Below are 15,000 nucleotides of genomic sequence, written 5' to 3' on the forward strand. Positions count from 1 at the left end.
GAAGACAGCCGCACCAATGTGTCGGGGGAAACACAAGGAGTCGTTAGAGTGTGATGAGCCAAGTAAAGCCCCCCCCCCCCCGGCCAAACCTTCCCCTAACCCGGTTGACGCTGGGCCAAACGTGCACCGCCCTATTGGACTCCCGGTCACGGCCGGTAATGACGCAGCCTGTGATCGAACTCCGCAACACTGGGATGCCTTAGACCGCTGCGCCACTCGCCACTTGTTACTTTTAACAGTATTTTTTTGTAGTCAACCAATTCTAACATTAAACCAATAGCATATATAACCCCTTGGAGATATACCCTTCAGTCTTTCCAGGACTTTCTTTGGGAATTTAATCCGCGGACAGGGTTTAGCAGCTTATCACAGGTCCAGTGGTTAGTAAACATAGAAATTAGACCACGACTTTATTCATTATTCTCAAGTGATATATAACGTTTTATATTTTGTTGCAATTGTGTTTTTTTATTGTCATAGTTCTCTCTTTGGGACTGGAAATCTGTTATCTAGCTAGCTTAGCTACTAGCTAGGTAGCTAACATTGTTTAGTTTTTTTTAACAAATCAAACTAACATTTTGTGTCATAAAAAATATGAATATTGGATGGCTGTCTATCCTATTTATTTGTAGCTAGCTAGCTAGTTGACGTTACCTAGAATAGATGGTTAACTTGATAAACAACTTCCCGTGTGCTACACATCATCCTGGCGCCGCCACTTCTTGCCGCTAGCGTTACTGTCCACGCAGGCAATGCAGCCCGCTGTGATGCTTCTTTGGGAAATCTCTCATCTTTAATTTTGTAAAATAGATTAGTCCCCGGTCGTAGGGACCATCCCACCCGCAAATACTATGGTCAAAGCATTTTGATCTTGAGAAAACAATTAGATCAAGTTAGCCAGCTAGTTGTGGTCCTCTGTAGCTCAGCTGGTAGAGCACGGCGCTTGTAATGCCAAGGTAGTGGGTTCGATCCCCGGGACCACCCATACACAAAAATGTATGCACGCATGACTGTAAGTCGCTTTGGATAAAAGCGTCTGCTAAATGGCATATTATTATTATTATTATTATTGTTTATAAACACACCGGAAGGTCTTTGAGGTTCCAGGATTCACCTCCGCTCCTCCTCAAAAAGCTGTTAAAAAGGTCTATACTAGTGAAGCACCGAGGACTGAGGCCCCCCCAAGGAGTCTCTGTGTTTTTTAATTGTATTTTGGGATGGTAAAACATTTTCAGTTTAAACTTAAACGACTAAAGCCAGACAAATGTTTGTAGAAAAGATAATGGAGCTATATATTTTTTTTATGAGTTCATCTTTGAGAACTAACAATCACCTAAATAAAAACTCGACAGCCAGGGAGAATCTAAAATTCTCAAAATGTCATGGCATTGGGCCCTCATTGATTTTGTTACAATGTTTGAGTCACTCAGATAGCATAAGCCATGGCAAAATGTGTAGAATTGCAGGAAATTTGTTTTGAAACTGCATTTTTTTCTCTCAGCCCCATGTTATTATGACAGAATGTGTAGAATTGCAGGAAACTACAGTAGCTTTAAAACAGCAACATTTTATTTCTGCGACCAAAAAGGAGGGCCTTTAAAATGTTTGGTCAGAGACCGCACCGCCCCCCCCTACTAACTTAAATGTTTTATAAGTGAAACACTGGCATGTGTGTGTGTCCCGTCCTCTGTCGAGCCCCTCACAGGGACACACACAATCTCACCACTTCACTTCACTCTGAAAATCTCTGTAATTGGTAGCCTACCCAATAGGAATGTCATTCTCTTAGTTGATATTGTGTACATCAAGAGGACGTGAAAAGAGGCTCAATGCCCCCCCCGTCCCCCATCCCCCATCCCTCTCAAAGCTCATTGGAGGAGAGGATCCAATGTCCCTCCCCCTCGGACCTCCTCCTCCAATGAGCTTTGAGAGGGACGCGAGAGGAATCAACGATGGACGGAATAAAGGATTTGAAGGCTAGTTCAGTTTCCAGACAGAGCCTTACACCCCCTTCAATGATCTCATATACATTCTTTACCATATAACCACAGTCCCCATCTACCCATAACACACAGTCACCACGTCACCACGTCTGACTGTTTTCTATCTAACGTTTCATCGTACCATTATAGCTAGCTGCTGATTTAGTGGGTAATTATTTTTACCCACTGCAGATCTGATCTGCGGGGATCTTTTTTAAATATTTTTTATATTTTAGATTGAAACAGAAAGCTCTCCTCTCCTCAGCTCCGTACATCCGTGGGAGTTTCTGCAGCTGCTCAGAGTTAGTTAGCTGTTAGCATCCTCAGGGACACATGCAATATGTATGAACCTTTAAACTACTGCAGATACATTACCTCAGGCTTTTTGTGCTTTAAATGATTGAAAAAAAGCCTGAGATTAGCAGGCAGAATGAGAACGCTCTCTCTGTATTAAAATAACTCTAGTAGGAGATGTGGCGTTAAGGGGAGGAGGGTTGGGTTCTGCAGGAGCATGTAGTCTTACACACATGCTCGCACACACACACACACACACACACACACGCTAACACACGCACACACACATGCTAACACACGCACACACACACTAGTGGTAATGTTTTAGTGATAGCTGAATGCCTTAGTGGCTGCAGTAGAGGGGAAGTCGCTGCAGGGCTCAGCCACATTATTTATCTATGCTGGCACCATCTCTAAATGTCTGGTCATTTGCTGCCAGAAAAACGGCAATCATGAACAAAATTTTCTAGTATTGAATTAAGTGAAACTGTCTTGTCTGTTGTCCCCACTCCATCCCGGTCTGATCAGATCTGAACAGAAAAAGGCCCCTGAATGGATACTTCTTCTTCTTCAATCTTCTTCTTCTCCTTCTTCTTCTTCTTCTTCTTCTTCTTCTTCTTCATCTTCTTCTTCATCTTTGTCGTCATCCTAGGTCCCCACTGGTTGAATCAACGTTGTTTCCACATAATTTCAATGAAATTACGTTGAACCAACGTGGAATAGATGTTGAAATGATGTCTGTTCCCAGTGGGTCTGATAATCTCTCTGTCTTCTACTCCTCAGGTCTGATAATCTCTCTGTCTTCTACTCCTCAGGTCTGATAATCTCTCTGTCTTCTTCTCCTCAGGTCTGATCATCTCTCTGTCTTCTTCTTGTTAGGTCTGATCATCTCTCTGTCTTCTTCTCCTCAGGTCTGATCATCTCTCTGTCTTCTTCTTGTTAGGTCTGAGCATCTCTCTGTCTTCTTCTCCTCAGGTCTGATCATCTCTCTGTCTTCTACTCCTCAGGTCTGATAATCTCTCTGTCTTCTTCTACTCAGGTCTGATCATCTCTCTGTCTTCTTCTACTCAGGTCTGATCATCTCTCTCCAGCTGCTGCGAGGAGAGATGGAACAGATAAGGAGGGAGAACCCTATGATCTTCAATAGAGGCGTGGCCTTGACACGCAAGCTGGGCTTCCCCGATGTCATCATGCCAGGTGAGGGCTGGGCTGCTGGAGCTTAATTCAATTCAATCTAATACAACTTTATTAGGACAGTCTTAGGACAATTACTATGAGGGTTTCGGCGGTACTTCAGACACCTGCGACACACGAGCACAGAATCAGTATTTGTGTGGAAGTCAGGCCTGCAGAGTGTGGATGGGCAGGTGTAATGTACATGGTGCTGCACACCTGTCTCTAGTTCAGGGTGAATCAGAATAGGACCAGGAGGTTCTTCTGACAATGTGACCTCTGAACCCTATTCTGGGCCCGTCTATCTGTCTGAAAAAAAAAATCTCTGTCTGTCCATCCTGGCGTCCGTCTGTCACGTGCGCTGTTGTGGTTCACATTCCTCTAGTGGTCTTACTCAATGGTTGATGTCGTCTGCACTTTACCCTCAAATCAATAGTCCACTCAGCTTCTAAATCCTCATTCCATTATTGCATGTCACTATTGGTTAGATTGTGTGTGAACAGTCCAGCTGCAGGCGATATTTATAACTGAAAAGAAGGATCCGCTTCCCAGCTCTCCTCATTGCGTTACACTCGGGCCCTACTGCCTTCATTCACATGCAAAGCTAATCAGTTCGAATCCCCCATGTTGAAGTGAAATGCCAATACATCAATCGGTCTGGATAACTGATCGGTCAGAGAGGCTGGTTCAGTATTCATAGATTTATGGATGTTTAATTTCTCCACGGGATCGATGGTTGGTAAGTAGCAGCAGACCTGGGTTCAAATGGTATTGGACATCATTTCACTTCATCTGTGATTGATAAAGCTTGCCTGGATTAATAGACCAATAGGAAATTACAAACCCTGTACATCTGGCACTCCAGGCAGGCTAAAGCAAACGCTCAAAGTATTAGAATGATTTCAAATAGTATTTGGACCCAGGTTCTGAGTAGCAGTAGGGTTCGGCTGACTCAATCCAATCTGGGGATGAAATAATGTCTTGCCCTCTGATTACATGGAGGGAAACAAAATAGTGGCATTCTTTATGTGGCTGGCAGTTCATGAGAGCACTTTATCTGGCTACATACTACAAGCCTAGCTATAGTTGAATTTAGCTTGGCCCAATTTAATTGGTAAGAGTAGTCTCTTTCAACAGCCGTCATTCTGTGTTTTGCCATTTGTCATGTGTTACTGTGTCTCTTTCTGTGTAACCTGGTGTCCATCTGGCCCCTCCTCCATGGTGTCCATCTGGCCCCTCCTCCCTGGTGTCCATCTGGCCCCTCCTCCATGGTGTCCATTTGGCCCCTCCTCCATGCCCTCCCCTGCACCATAGAGATGGAGGTAAATTGGTGTAAGTGCCGCCCCTCTGTGACCCAGCCTGACTCTTCCTCTGCATTGCTCTGTCTGGCTGATTCCTTGGTTAGCGATTCAGTGAACCACACTGAGACCTTTATAACTAATGCCTAGACCTAAAGAACTAATGCCTAGGCTTCAGCTGAGCTGGTTAACACTGTCTTGTAGCGTGAAGAACACCATAGTTTGAAACCCAGTCGTCATTCTTACGCTGTAAGTCACCCCTACTACCTATCTACCCTCTAGTACTCACAAGTCATGCCGGTGCTTCAGTAGTACCTGACCGACTCCGTCCTGCTCCTGGAAAATAACCAGAAATAATCCATGTTTGTGCACGCGTGTGAGCGAACATGTTTGTGCACGCGTGTGAGCGAACATGTTTGTGCGCGTGTGAGCCAACATGTTTGTGTGTGTGTTTGAGTCATGGGAACGTAAAGCTTTATTAATGGGTTCCAATCTACTAAGACCAAGACACCATCGATCCACAATGGGATTGCAGCCATATGTCATCCGGTGCTGAGATGCAGACTGTGGATGGTACGTCCCAAATGGAACCCTATTCCCTTTATAGCGCACTACTTTAGACCTGGGACCATAGGGTTCTAGGGACCATAGGGTTCTAGGGACCATAGGGTTCTAGGGACCATAGGGTTATAGGGACCATAGGGTTCTAGGGACCATAGGGTTATAGGGACCATAGGGTCTAGGGACCATAGGGTTATAGGGACCATAGGGTTCTAGGGACCATAGGGGTTCTAGGGACCATAGGGTTCTAGGGACTATAGGGTTCTAGGGACCATAGGGTTCTAGGGATCATAGGGGTTCTAGGGACCATAGGGTTCTAGGGACCATAGGGTTCTAGGGACCATAGGGGTTCTAGGGACCATAGGGGTTCTAGGGACCATAGGGTTCTAGGGACCATAGGGGTTCTAGGGACCATAGGGGTTCTAGGGACCATAGGGGTTCTAGGGACCATAGGGGTTCTAGGGACCATAGGGTTCTAGGGACCATAGGGTTCTAAGGACCATAGGGTTCTAGGGACCATAGGGTTCTAAGGACCATAGGGTTCTAGGGACCATAGGGTTCTAGGGACCATAGGGGTTCTAGGGACCATAGGGCTCTAGGGACCATAGGGTTCTAGGGACCATAGGGTTCTAGGGACCATAGGGTTCTAAGGACCATAGGGTTCTAGGGACCATAGGGTTCTAAGGACCATAGGGTTCTAGGGACCATAGGGTTCTAGGGACCATAGGGTTATAGGGACCATAGGGTTCTAGGGACCATAGGGTTATAGGGACCATAGGGTTCTAGGGACCATAGGGGTTCTAGGGACCATAGGGTTCTAGGGACTATAGGGTTCTAGGGACCATAGGGTTCTAGGGATCATAGGGGTTCTAGGGACCATAGGGTTCTAGGGACCATAGGGTTCTAGGGACCATAGGGGTTCTAGGGACCATAGGGTTCTAGGGACCATAGGGGTTCTAGGGACCATAGGGGTTCTAGGGACCATAGGGTTCTAGGGACCATAGGGGTTCTAGGGACCATAGGGGTTCTAGGGACCATAGGGGTTCTAGGGACCATAGGGTTCTAGGGACCATAGGGTTCTAAGGACCATAGGGTTCTAGGGACCATAGGGTTCTAAGGACCATAGGGTTCTAGGGACCATAGGGTTCTAGGGACCATAGGGGTTCTAGGGACCATAGGGCTCTAGGGACCATAGGGTTCTAGGGACCATAGGGTTATAGGGACCATAGGGTTCTAAGGACCATAGGGTTCTAGGGACCATAGGGTTCTAAGGACCATAGGGTTCTAGGGACCATAGGGTTCTAGGGACCATAGGGTTCTAGGGACCATAGGGCTCTGGTCAACATTTGTGCACTAAATAGGGAACAGTGTTCCATTTGGGATGCACCCACAGACGGAGCCTCCCGCCTAGCTTCTCCGGCATTTATATAAACACATAACTGCGAACAGACTATGTTACAATGTCCGTACTATCTTAACACTTAGAATGCATGTCCAATGCATTGCTTCATCCTAAGTGATATGCTAGTGTTGATATTGGAACAGAGACACGGTCTAACTTCCCATACCAGGCATTGAAAGCATACACTTTCTTTCTGTCTATATTCATATTCATATTACCATCATCATTCCTATACAATCTTTCCTCATAAAGGGTAATCTCCTCTGTGCCACGGATGTTTATATGCTTATGGGTATACAGTGTATCTCTGTTTCCATTTGCAATCACATGAGGACTGTGGATGAGTGAGTGGAGGCTTTTCACATTCTTTAAATGGGCAAGGTGGTATTTGGAGAAGATTAGATGGGTTTTAAGGGTGTGAGGGGAGAGAGAGGGGTAAGAGAGAGGGGGAGAAACACAGAGAGACTGAGTAAGTGAGTTAGAGAGAGAGAGGGGCAGAACTAGAGAAAGAGAGAGAGAGAGAGAGAGAGAGAGAGAGAGAGAGAGAGAGAGAGAGAGAGAGAGAGAGAGAACGAACATCACTGTATATATACATAATATGAGATTTGAAATTTCTTTATTCTTTTGGAACTTCTGAGTGTAATGTTTACTGTTAATATTTATTGTTTATTTCACTTTTGTTTACTATCTACTACACTTGCTTTGGCAATGTTAACATACGTTTCCCATGCCAATAAAGAAATTGAGAACAGAGAGAGAACACACAGAGAGAGCACACAGAGAGAGCACACAGGGAGAGCACACAGGGAGAGCACACATAGAGAGCACACAGAGAGAGAACAGAAAGAGAGAGAACACACAGAGAGAACACACAGAGAGAGCACACAGGGAGAGCACACAGGGAGAGCACACAGAGAGAGAACAGAGCGAGAGAGAACAGAGCGAGAGAGAACACACAGAGAGAACACACAGAGAGAACACACAGAGAGAACACACAGAGAGAACACACAGAGAGAACACACAGAGAGAGCACACAGGGAGAGAACAGAAAGAGAACAGAGCGAGAGCACACAGAGAGAGCACACAGAGAGAGAACAGAGAGAGAGCACACAGAGAGAGAGCACACAGAGAGAGAACAGAGAGAGAACAGAGGGAGAACAGAGGGAGAACAGAGAGAGAACAGAGAGAGAACAGAGAGAGAACAGAGGGAGAACAGAGAGAGGGAGCAAGAAAGAAAGAGAGAGCGAGAGAGAACAGAGTGAGAGAGAGAACAGAGAGAGAACAGAGTGAGAGAGAGAACAGAGAGTGTGAGAGAGACAGAGAGAGAGAGAGAGAGAGAGAGAGAGAGAGAGAGAGAGAGAGAGCAGTGAAGGGAGATTTAAACAGGCTATAGTGTTCAGTAGTCCATTTCAGATGCACGCTAAACACTACACTACCCTGTTGGATAAACCCTAAACCCTCATACTGCCTGTGTCTGCCTGTGTTGTCCAGGTAACAGTTTAGTCTGTGGGAAACTGTCACTGAAGCAGACAAATGGATAGAGGTTGTCTCAGCCCGTCACATTCATATAGCACAATGTATCGCAATGTGGCTTCTGAAAATAGCAAAGCGAGCATTTTCCCCAAAACGTTCATATCTTATAGTCTATCTGCCTATTCTCCTGTGTTTACTACATTTACATTTACATTTTAGTCATTTAGCAGACACTCTTATCCAGAGCGACTTACAGTTAGTGAATACATATTTTTTTTATACTGGCCCCCCGTGGGAATCAAACCCACAACCCTGGCGTTGCAAACGCCATGCTCTATCAACTGAGCTACATCCCTGCCGGCCATTCCCTCCCCTACCCTGGACGACGCTGGGCCAATTGTGCGCCGCCCATGAGTCTCCCGGTCGCGGCCGGCTGCGACAGAGCCTGGATTCGAACCAGGATCTCTAGTGGCGCAGTGGTCTAAGGCACTGCATCGCAGTGCTAACTGTGCCACTAGAGATCCTGGTTCCACTCAGGAGCACAAACTAAACAGCCATATGGATGCTCAATATCTGATGTAAGGATATCTGGTATCCTTATCTGTTGTATTCATTAATATTGAGGTATGACATAATGTGAGACGGTTAGCAAGTGCCAATGAGACACATCTTCCCTGTGACGTTTGGCTTTACCTCGTCTCGTATTGGTTGAAGTCAAACTCCTGTATGCACACTCACTACCAAGGTAACTTCCTCTTCTTCTTCTTCTTCTTCTTCTTCTTCTTCTTCTTCTTCTTCTTCTTCTTCTTCTTCTTCTTCTTCTTCTTCTTCTTCTGCTGCTGTCTTAAAGGCTTTATAACCCTATGCTTTCCTCTGACTGAGATTGCTAGTTACACTAGTGATGTTATTATAGAAGGCCGTTTGAGGTTTCAATCCTAAGCAACCTGCCTACTACACGTTGTCTGAAGTACAATTAGACCAACATAGCTACTGTAGTAGGTCAAAGCTGTGTGCTGGAAAACCTTGGTGGAGCATGGGTGGAGGAGGCATTGTGGCGCTCATGTGACTTTCCTTTCTTTTTCAGCTTCAGACCAATGCCTATTCTCACTTAAAATGTGTTTAATATCTTAGGAGATGTAGCTAACTGTAGTAATATTAATGTAATAATGTAGTTAAACTGTAGTAATATTATGTAATAATGTAGTTAAACTGTAGTAATATTAATGTAATAATGTATTTAAACTGTAGAAATATTATGTAATAATGTAGTTAAACTGTAGTAATATTAATGTAATAATGTAGTTAAACTGTAGTAATATTAATGTAATAATGTAGTTAAACTGTAGTAATATTAATGTAATAATGTAGTTCAACTGTAGTAATATTAATGTAATAATGTAGTTTAACTGTAGTAATATTATGTAATAATGTAGTTAAACTGTAGTAATATTAATGTAATAATGTAGTTCAACTGTAGTAATATTAATGTAATAATGTAGTTCAACTGTAGTAATATTTTGTAATAATGTAGTTAAACTGTAGTAATATTATGTAATAATGTAGTTCAACTGTAGTAATATTAATGTAATAATGTAGTTAAACTGTAGTAATATTATGTAATAATGTAGTTAAACTGTAGTAATATTAATGTAATAATGTAGTTCAACTGTAGTAATATTAATGTAATAATGTTGTTTAACTGTAGTAATATTATGTAATAATGTAGTTAAACTGTAGTAATATTAATGTAATAATGTAGTTCAACTGTAGTAATATTATGTAATAATGTAGTTAAACTGTAGTAATATTAATGTAATAATGTAGTTCAACTGTAGTAATATTAATGTAATAATGTAGTTAAACTGTAGTAATATTATGTAATAATGTAGTTAAACTGTAGTAATATTAATGTAATAATGTAGTTCAACTGTAGTAATATTAATGTAATAATGTAGTTCAACTGTAGTAATATTTTGTAATAATGTAGTTAAACTGTAGTAATATTATGTAATAATGTAGTTAAACTGTAGTAATATTTATTTAATAATGTAGTTAAACTGTAGTAATATTATGTAATAATGTAGTTAAACTGTAGTAATATTATGTAATAATGTAGTTCAACTGTAGTAATATTAATGTAATAATGTAGTTCAACTGTAATAATATTTATGTAATAATGTAGTTAAACTGTAGTAATATTATGTAATAATGTAGTTCAACTGTAGTAATATTATGTAATAATGTAGTTCAACTGTAGTAATATTATGTAATAATGTAGTTCAACTGTAGTAATATTAATGTAATAATGTAGTTCAACTGTAGTAAAATTATGTAATAATGTAGTTCAACTGTAGTAATATTATGTAATAATGTAGTTCAACTGTAATAATATTTATGTAATAATGTAGTTAAACTGTAGTAATATTATGTAATAATGTAGTTCAACTGTAGTAATATTACATTTACATTTACATTTTAGTCATTTAGCAGACGCTCTTATCCAGAGCGACTTACAGTTAGTGAGTGCCTACATTTTGTTTTTTTTCATACTCGTACCCACAACCCTGCCGTTGCAAACACCAAGCTCTATCAACTGAGCTACATCCCTGCCGGCCATTCCCTCCCCTACCCTGGACGACGCTGGGCCAATTATTCGCCGCCCCATCATTCACAACAGCAGCAAACTCACTGAGCTCTAAGGAAGGAAAGCTTCTCTTAATAAAGCCATATCCATGCAGAATATTCATTGATGTAATATTTAATAACAGAACGGAGAGATAGAGAGATAGAGATGTTCTACTCTTGGTAATATCTCCTTAGAAGTGAATGTTGTACAATATCCACACACGTCATAGTCCCACAGTCGATGCCTTGGTGTGTGTGTGTTCATGTGTGTGTGTGTGTGTGTGTGTGTGTGTTCATGTGTGTGTGTGTGTGTGTGTGTGTGTGTGTGTGTGTGTGTGTGTGTGTGTTCATGTGTGTGTGTGTGTGTGTGTGTGTGTGTGTGTGTGTGTGTGTGTGTGTGTGTTCATGTGTGTGTGTGTGTGTGTGTGTGTGTGTGTGTGTGTGTGTGTGTGTGTGTGTGTGTGTGTGTGTGTGTGTGTGTGTGTGTTCATGTGTGTGTGTGTGTGTGTGTGTGTTCATGTGTGTGTGTGTGTTCATGTGTGTGTGTGTGTGTGTGTGTGTGTGTGTGTGTGTGTGTTCACGTGTGTGTGTGTGTGTGTGTGTGTGTGTGTGTGTGTGTGTGTGTGTGTGTGTGTTCATGTGTGTGTGTGTGTGTGTGTGTGTGTGTGTGTGTGTGTGTGTTCATGTGTGTGTGTGTGTGTGTGTGTGTGTGTGTGTGTGTGTGCGTGCATGCGTGCGTGCGTGCGTGCGTGCGTGCATGTGTGTGCGCGTGCGTATTCATGCATACGTTTGTATGTATGTGGGCAAATAGGTCAACAGTTTCTAAAAGATCGATGATGCGTTTAGGCATCTAGCAGCACATCCAGGGTGTGGTGGAGATAAGGCAATTAGCTGAGTGTTTACACAGGGAAAAGGTCATGTTTTGGGGGGAGGTGAACGAGAGGGATGGGACTCTGGAGGTGGAAGATCTGGGTGTAAACTCTACTCTCACAGCCTCTCTCTACCAGCCGGAATAACTGTTATCTCATAGACAGAGAAGGGGGATTTCTTTCAAAAAAATAAAAAAATCCATAGCATCACCTCTTACCGGGCCTATCCACCAGATACCACTTTGACCAACCGATCTACCGAAAGTGAATTCATTTCAGTCATTTTTAATGGTAGGCACGGTGACAACCGAATGCGACCAAAGTTGAGCAACTTCATGTAAATTGGGTGTGTCTGTCTGTATCCTAGGTGACATCCGTAACGACCTGTACCTCACCCTGGAGAGAGGAGACTTTGAGAGGGGGGGCAAGAGTGTCCAGAAGAACATCGAGGTCACCGTCTACGTGCTTTACGCAGATGGAGAGATACTCAAAGTAGGTTGTTTTTTCCTGACGACCGTAAAATGTCAGGCGACCTTACAAATATGTTTTATACACTAAAAAAATAAATATAAACGCAACATGTAAAGTGTTGGTCCCATGTTTCATGAGCTGAAATAAAGTATCCCAGACATTTTCCATAAGCACAAAAAGCTTATTTCTCTAAAATGTTGTGCACAGCTTTTTACATCCCTGTTAGTGAGCATTTCTCCTTTGCCAAGATAATCCATCCACCTGACAGGTGTGGCATATCAAGAAGCTGATTAAACAGCATTATCTTTACACAGGTGCACCTTGTGCTGGGGACAATAAAAGGCCACTCTAAAACACAATGCCACAGATGTCTCAAGTTTTGAGGGAGCGTGCAATTGGCATGATGACTGCAGGAATGTCCACCAGAGCTGTTGCCAGAGAATTTACTGTTCATTTCTCTACCACAACGTCGTTTTAGAGAATTTGGCAGTACGTCCAACCGGCCTCACAACCTCAGACCATGTGTAACCACGCCAGCCCAGGACCTCAACATCCGGCTTCTTCACCTGCGGGATCGTCTGAGACCAGCCACCCGGACAGCTGATGAAACTGTTGGTTTGCAAAACCGAAGAATTTCTGCACAAACTGTCAGAAACCATCTCAGGGAAGCTCATCTGCATGACCATCGTCCTCACCAGGGTCTTGACCTGACTGCAATTTGGCATCGTAACCGACTTCAGTGGGCAAATGCTCACCTTTGATGGCCACTGACACGCTGGAGAAGTGTGCTCTTCATGGATGAATCCCGGTTTCAACTGTACCAGGCAGATGACAGTGTGTATGCTGTCGTGTGGGTGAGCGGTTTGCTGATGTCAACGTTGTGAACATAGTGCCCCATGGTGGCGGAGGGGTTATGCTATGGGCAGGCATAAGCTACGGACAACAAACACAATTGCATTTTATCGATGGCAATTTTAATGCACAGAGATACTGTGCATTGTAGTGCCATTCTTCCACTGCCATCACCTCATGTTTCAGCATGATATTGCATAGCCCCATGTCACAAGGATCTCTACACAATTCCTGGAAGCTGAAAATGTCCCAGTTCTTCCATGGCCTGCATACCAGACATGTCACCCATTGAGCATGTTTGGGATGCTCTGGATTGACGTGTACAACAGCGTGTTCCAGTTTCTGCCAATATCCAGCAACTTCGCACAGCCATTGAAGAGGAGTGGGACAACATTCCACAGGCCACAATCAACAACCTGATCAACTCTATGTGAAGGAGATGTGTCGCACTGCATGAAGCAAATGGTGGTCACACCAGATACTGACTGGTTTTCTGATCCATGCCCATACCTTTTTTTTAAAGGTATCTGTGACCAACAGATGCATATCTGTATTCCCAGTCATGTGAAATCCATAGATTAGGACCTAATCAATTTATTTCAATTGACTGATTTCCTTATATGAACTGTAATTCACTAAAATCTTTGAAATTGGGGCATGTTGCGTTTATATTTTTGTTCAGTTTAGTTACTTTGCTAAGCTACCAAGATTTTTTTTACAATCCAACGTTTTAGTAACATCTGTCATGAAGTATTTGTTTTACTATATATATATATATATATGAAACAATCTATATAATTGTATGCTGTCCGTGTGTGTCTGTGTCTGTGCATGCATGTGTGTCTGTATCAATGTGTACTTACCTGTTCTCCTCAGGACTGTATCAGCCTGGGGAATGGTGAAGCCCACATCAGTGAACACCGCTCCTTTGTCCTCTACCACAACAACAGTCCTCGCTGGAGCGAGCTGGTTAAATTACCCATCCCCATAGACCGCTTCAGAGGGTCACACCTACGCTTCGAGTTCAGACACTGCTCCAGTGAGTACCGGCCTGGTCTCTAGATTCGGACACTGCTCCAGTGAGTACCGGCCTGGTCTCTAGATTCAGACACTGCTCCAGTGAGTACCGGCCTGGTCTCTAGATTCAGACACTGCTCCAGTGAGTACCGGCCTGGTCTTTAGATTCAGACACTGCTCCAGTGAGTACCGGCCTGGTCTCTACATTCAGACACTGCTCCAGTGAGTACCAGCCTGGTCTCTAGATTCGGACACTGCTCCGGTGAGTACCGGCCTGGTCTCTACATTCAGACACTGCTCCGGTGAGTACCGGCCTGGTCTCTACATTCAGACACTGCTCCAGTGAGTACCGGCCTGGTTTCTAGATCAGTATGTACTTCTCTTTCGTTGTCATGTTCCTTCAAGTGGTTTGGCTAAGTACTGGCATGATCAATAGAAAATGTTCAGCGACTCTTGAAGCAGAAGATGAACTTCAATAATGCTTAAGAGGTAGCCATAGTATTGTTCTTCCTTAGTACCAGCCTTGTCACCAGACCTGGAGCTTTTGTACTGAAGCCAACTCTGTAGGGCGGCTGGCTGGGGTACAGTGAGACTAAGTGAGTGACTGTCTCTCTCTTTTCTTCCTCTCTTCTCCACAGCCAAAGACAAGGGGGAGAAGAAGCTGTTTGGTTTTGCCTTCACACCACTGATGAGAGAGGACGGGACGACGCTGTCAGACGAGAGCCATGAGCTCTTTGTGTACAAGGTTAGTCAGGAGGCTGCTCACTATGTCTCTCTGTCTCGCTTTCTCCATCGAAATCTGTCTCTCTGTCTCCATCACAATCTGTCTCTCTTTCTCTCAGTCTCTCTGTCTCCATCACAATCTGTCTCTCTTTCTCTCAGTCTCTCTGTCTCCATAACAATCTGTCTCTCTTTCTCTCTGTGTCTCTGTATCCATCACAATCTGTTTCTCTTTCTCTAAGTCTCTCTGTCTCCATCACAAT

General features: G+C 43.4%; 1 protein-coding gene across 1 annotated transcript in view; it reads left to right on the plus strand.

The window, feature by feature from the left end:
* Positions 1–4,106: 4,106 nt before the first annotated feature.
* Positions 4,107–15,000, plus strand: part of LOC311116900 (dedicator of cytokinesis protein 3-like) — a gene marked incomplete at its 3' end in the record, with an annotated part of 34,579 nt that continues 23,685 nt past the window's right edge. Inside the window, exons 1-5 of the mRNA XM_084191924.1 lie at positions 4,107–4,188; positions 4,764–4,781; positions 12,045–12,169; positions 13,877–14,039; positions 14,656–14,762. Of these exons, the coding sequence (XP_084048050.1) occupies positions 4,158–4,188; positions 4,764–4,781; positions 12,045–12,169; positions 13,877–14,039; positions 14,656–14,762 (444 nt within the window). The remainder of the gene's footprint in view (positions 4,189–4,763; positions 4,782–12,044; positions 12,170–13,876; positions 14,040–14,655; positions 14,763–15,000) is intronic.

This window comes from Coregonus lavaretus, assembly GCF_964263955.1.
Source record: "Coregonus lavaretus genome assembly, contig: HAP1_SCAFFOLD_5235, whole genome shotgun sequence".
Taxonomy (NCBI): domain Eukaryota; kingdom Metazoa; phylum Chordata; class Actinopteri; order Salmoniformes; family Salmonidae; genus Coregonus; species Coregonus lavaretus.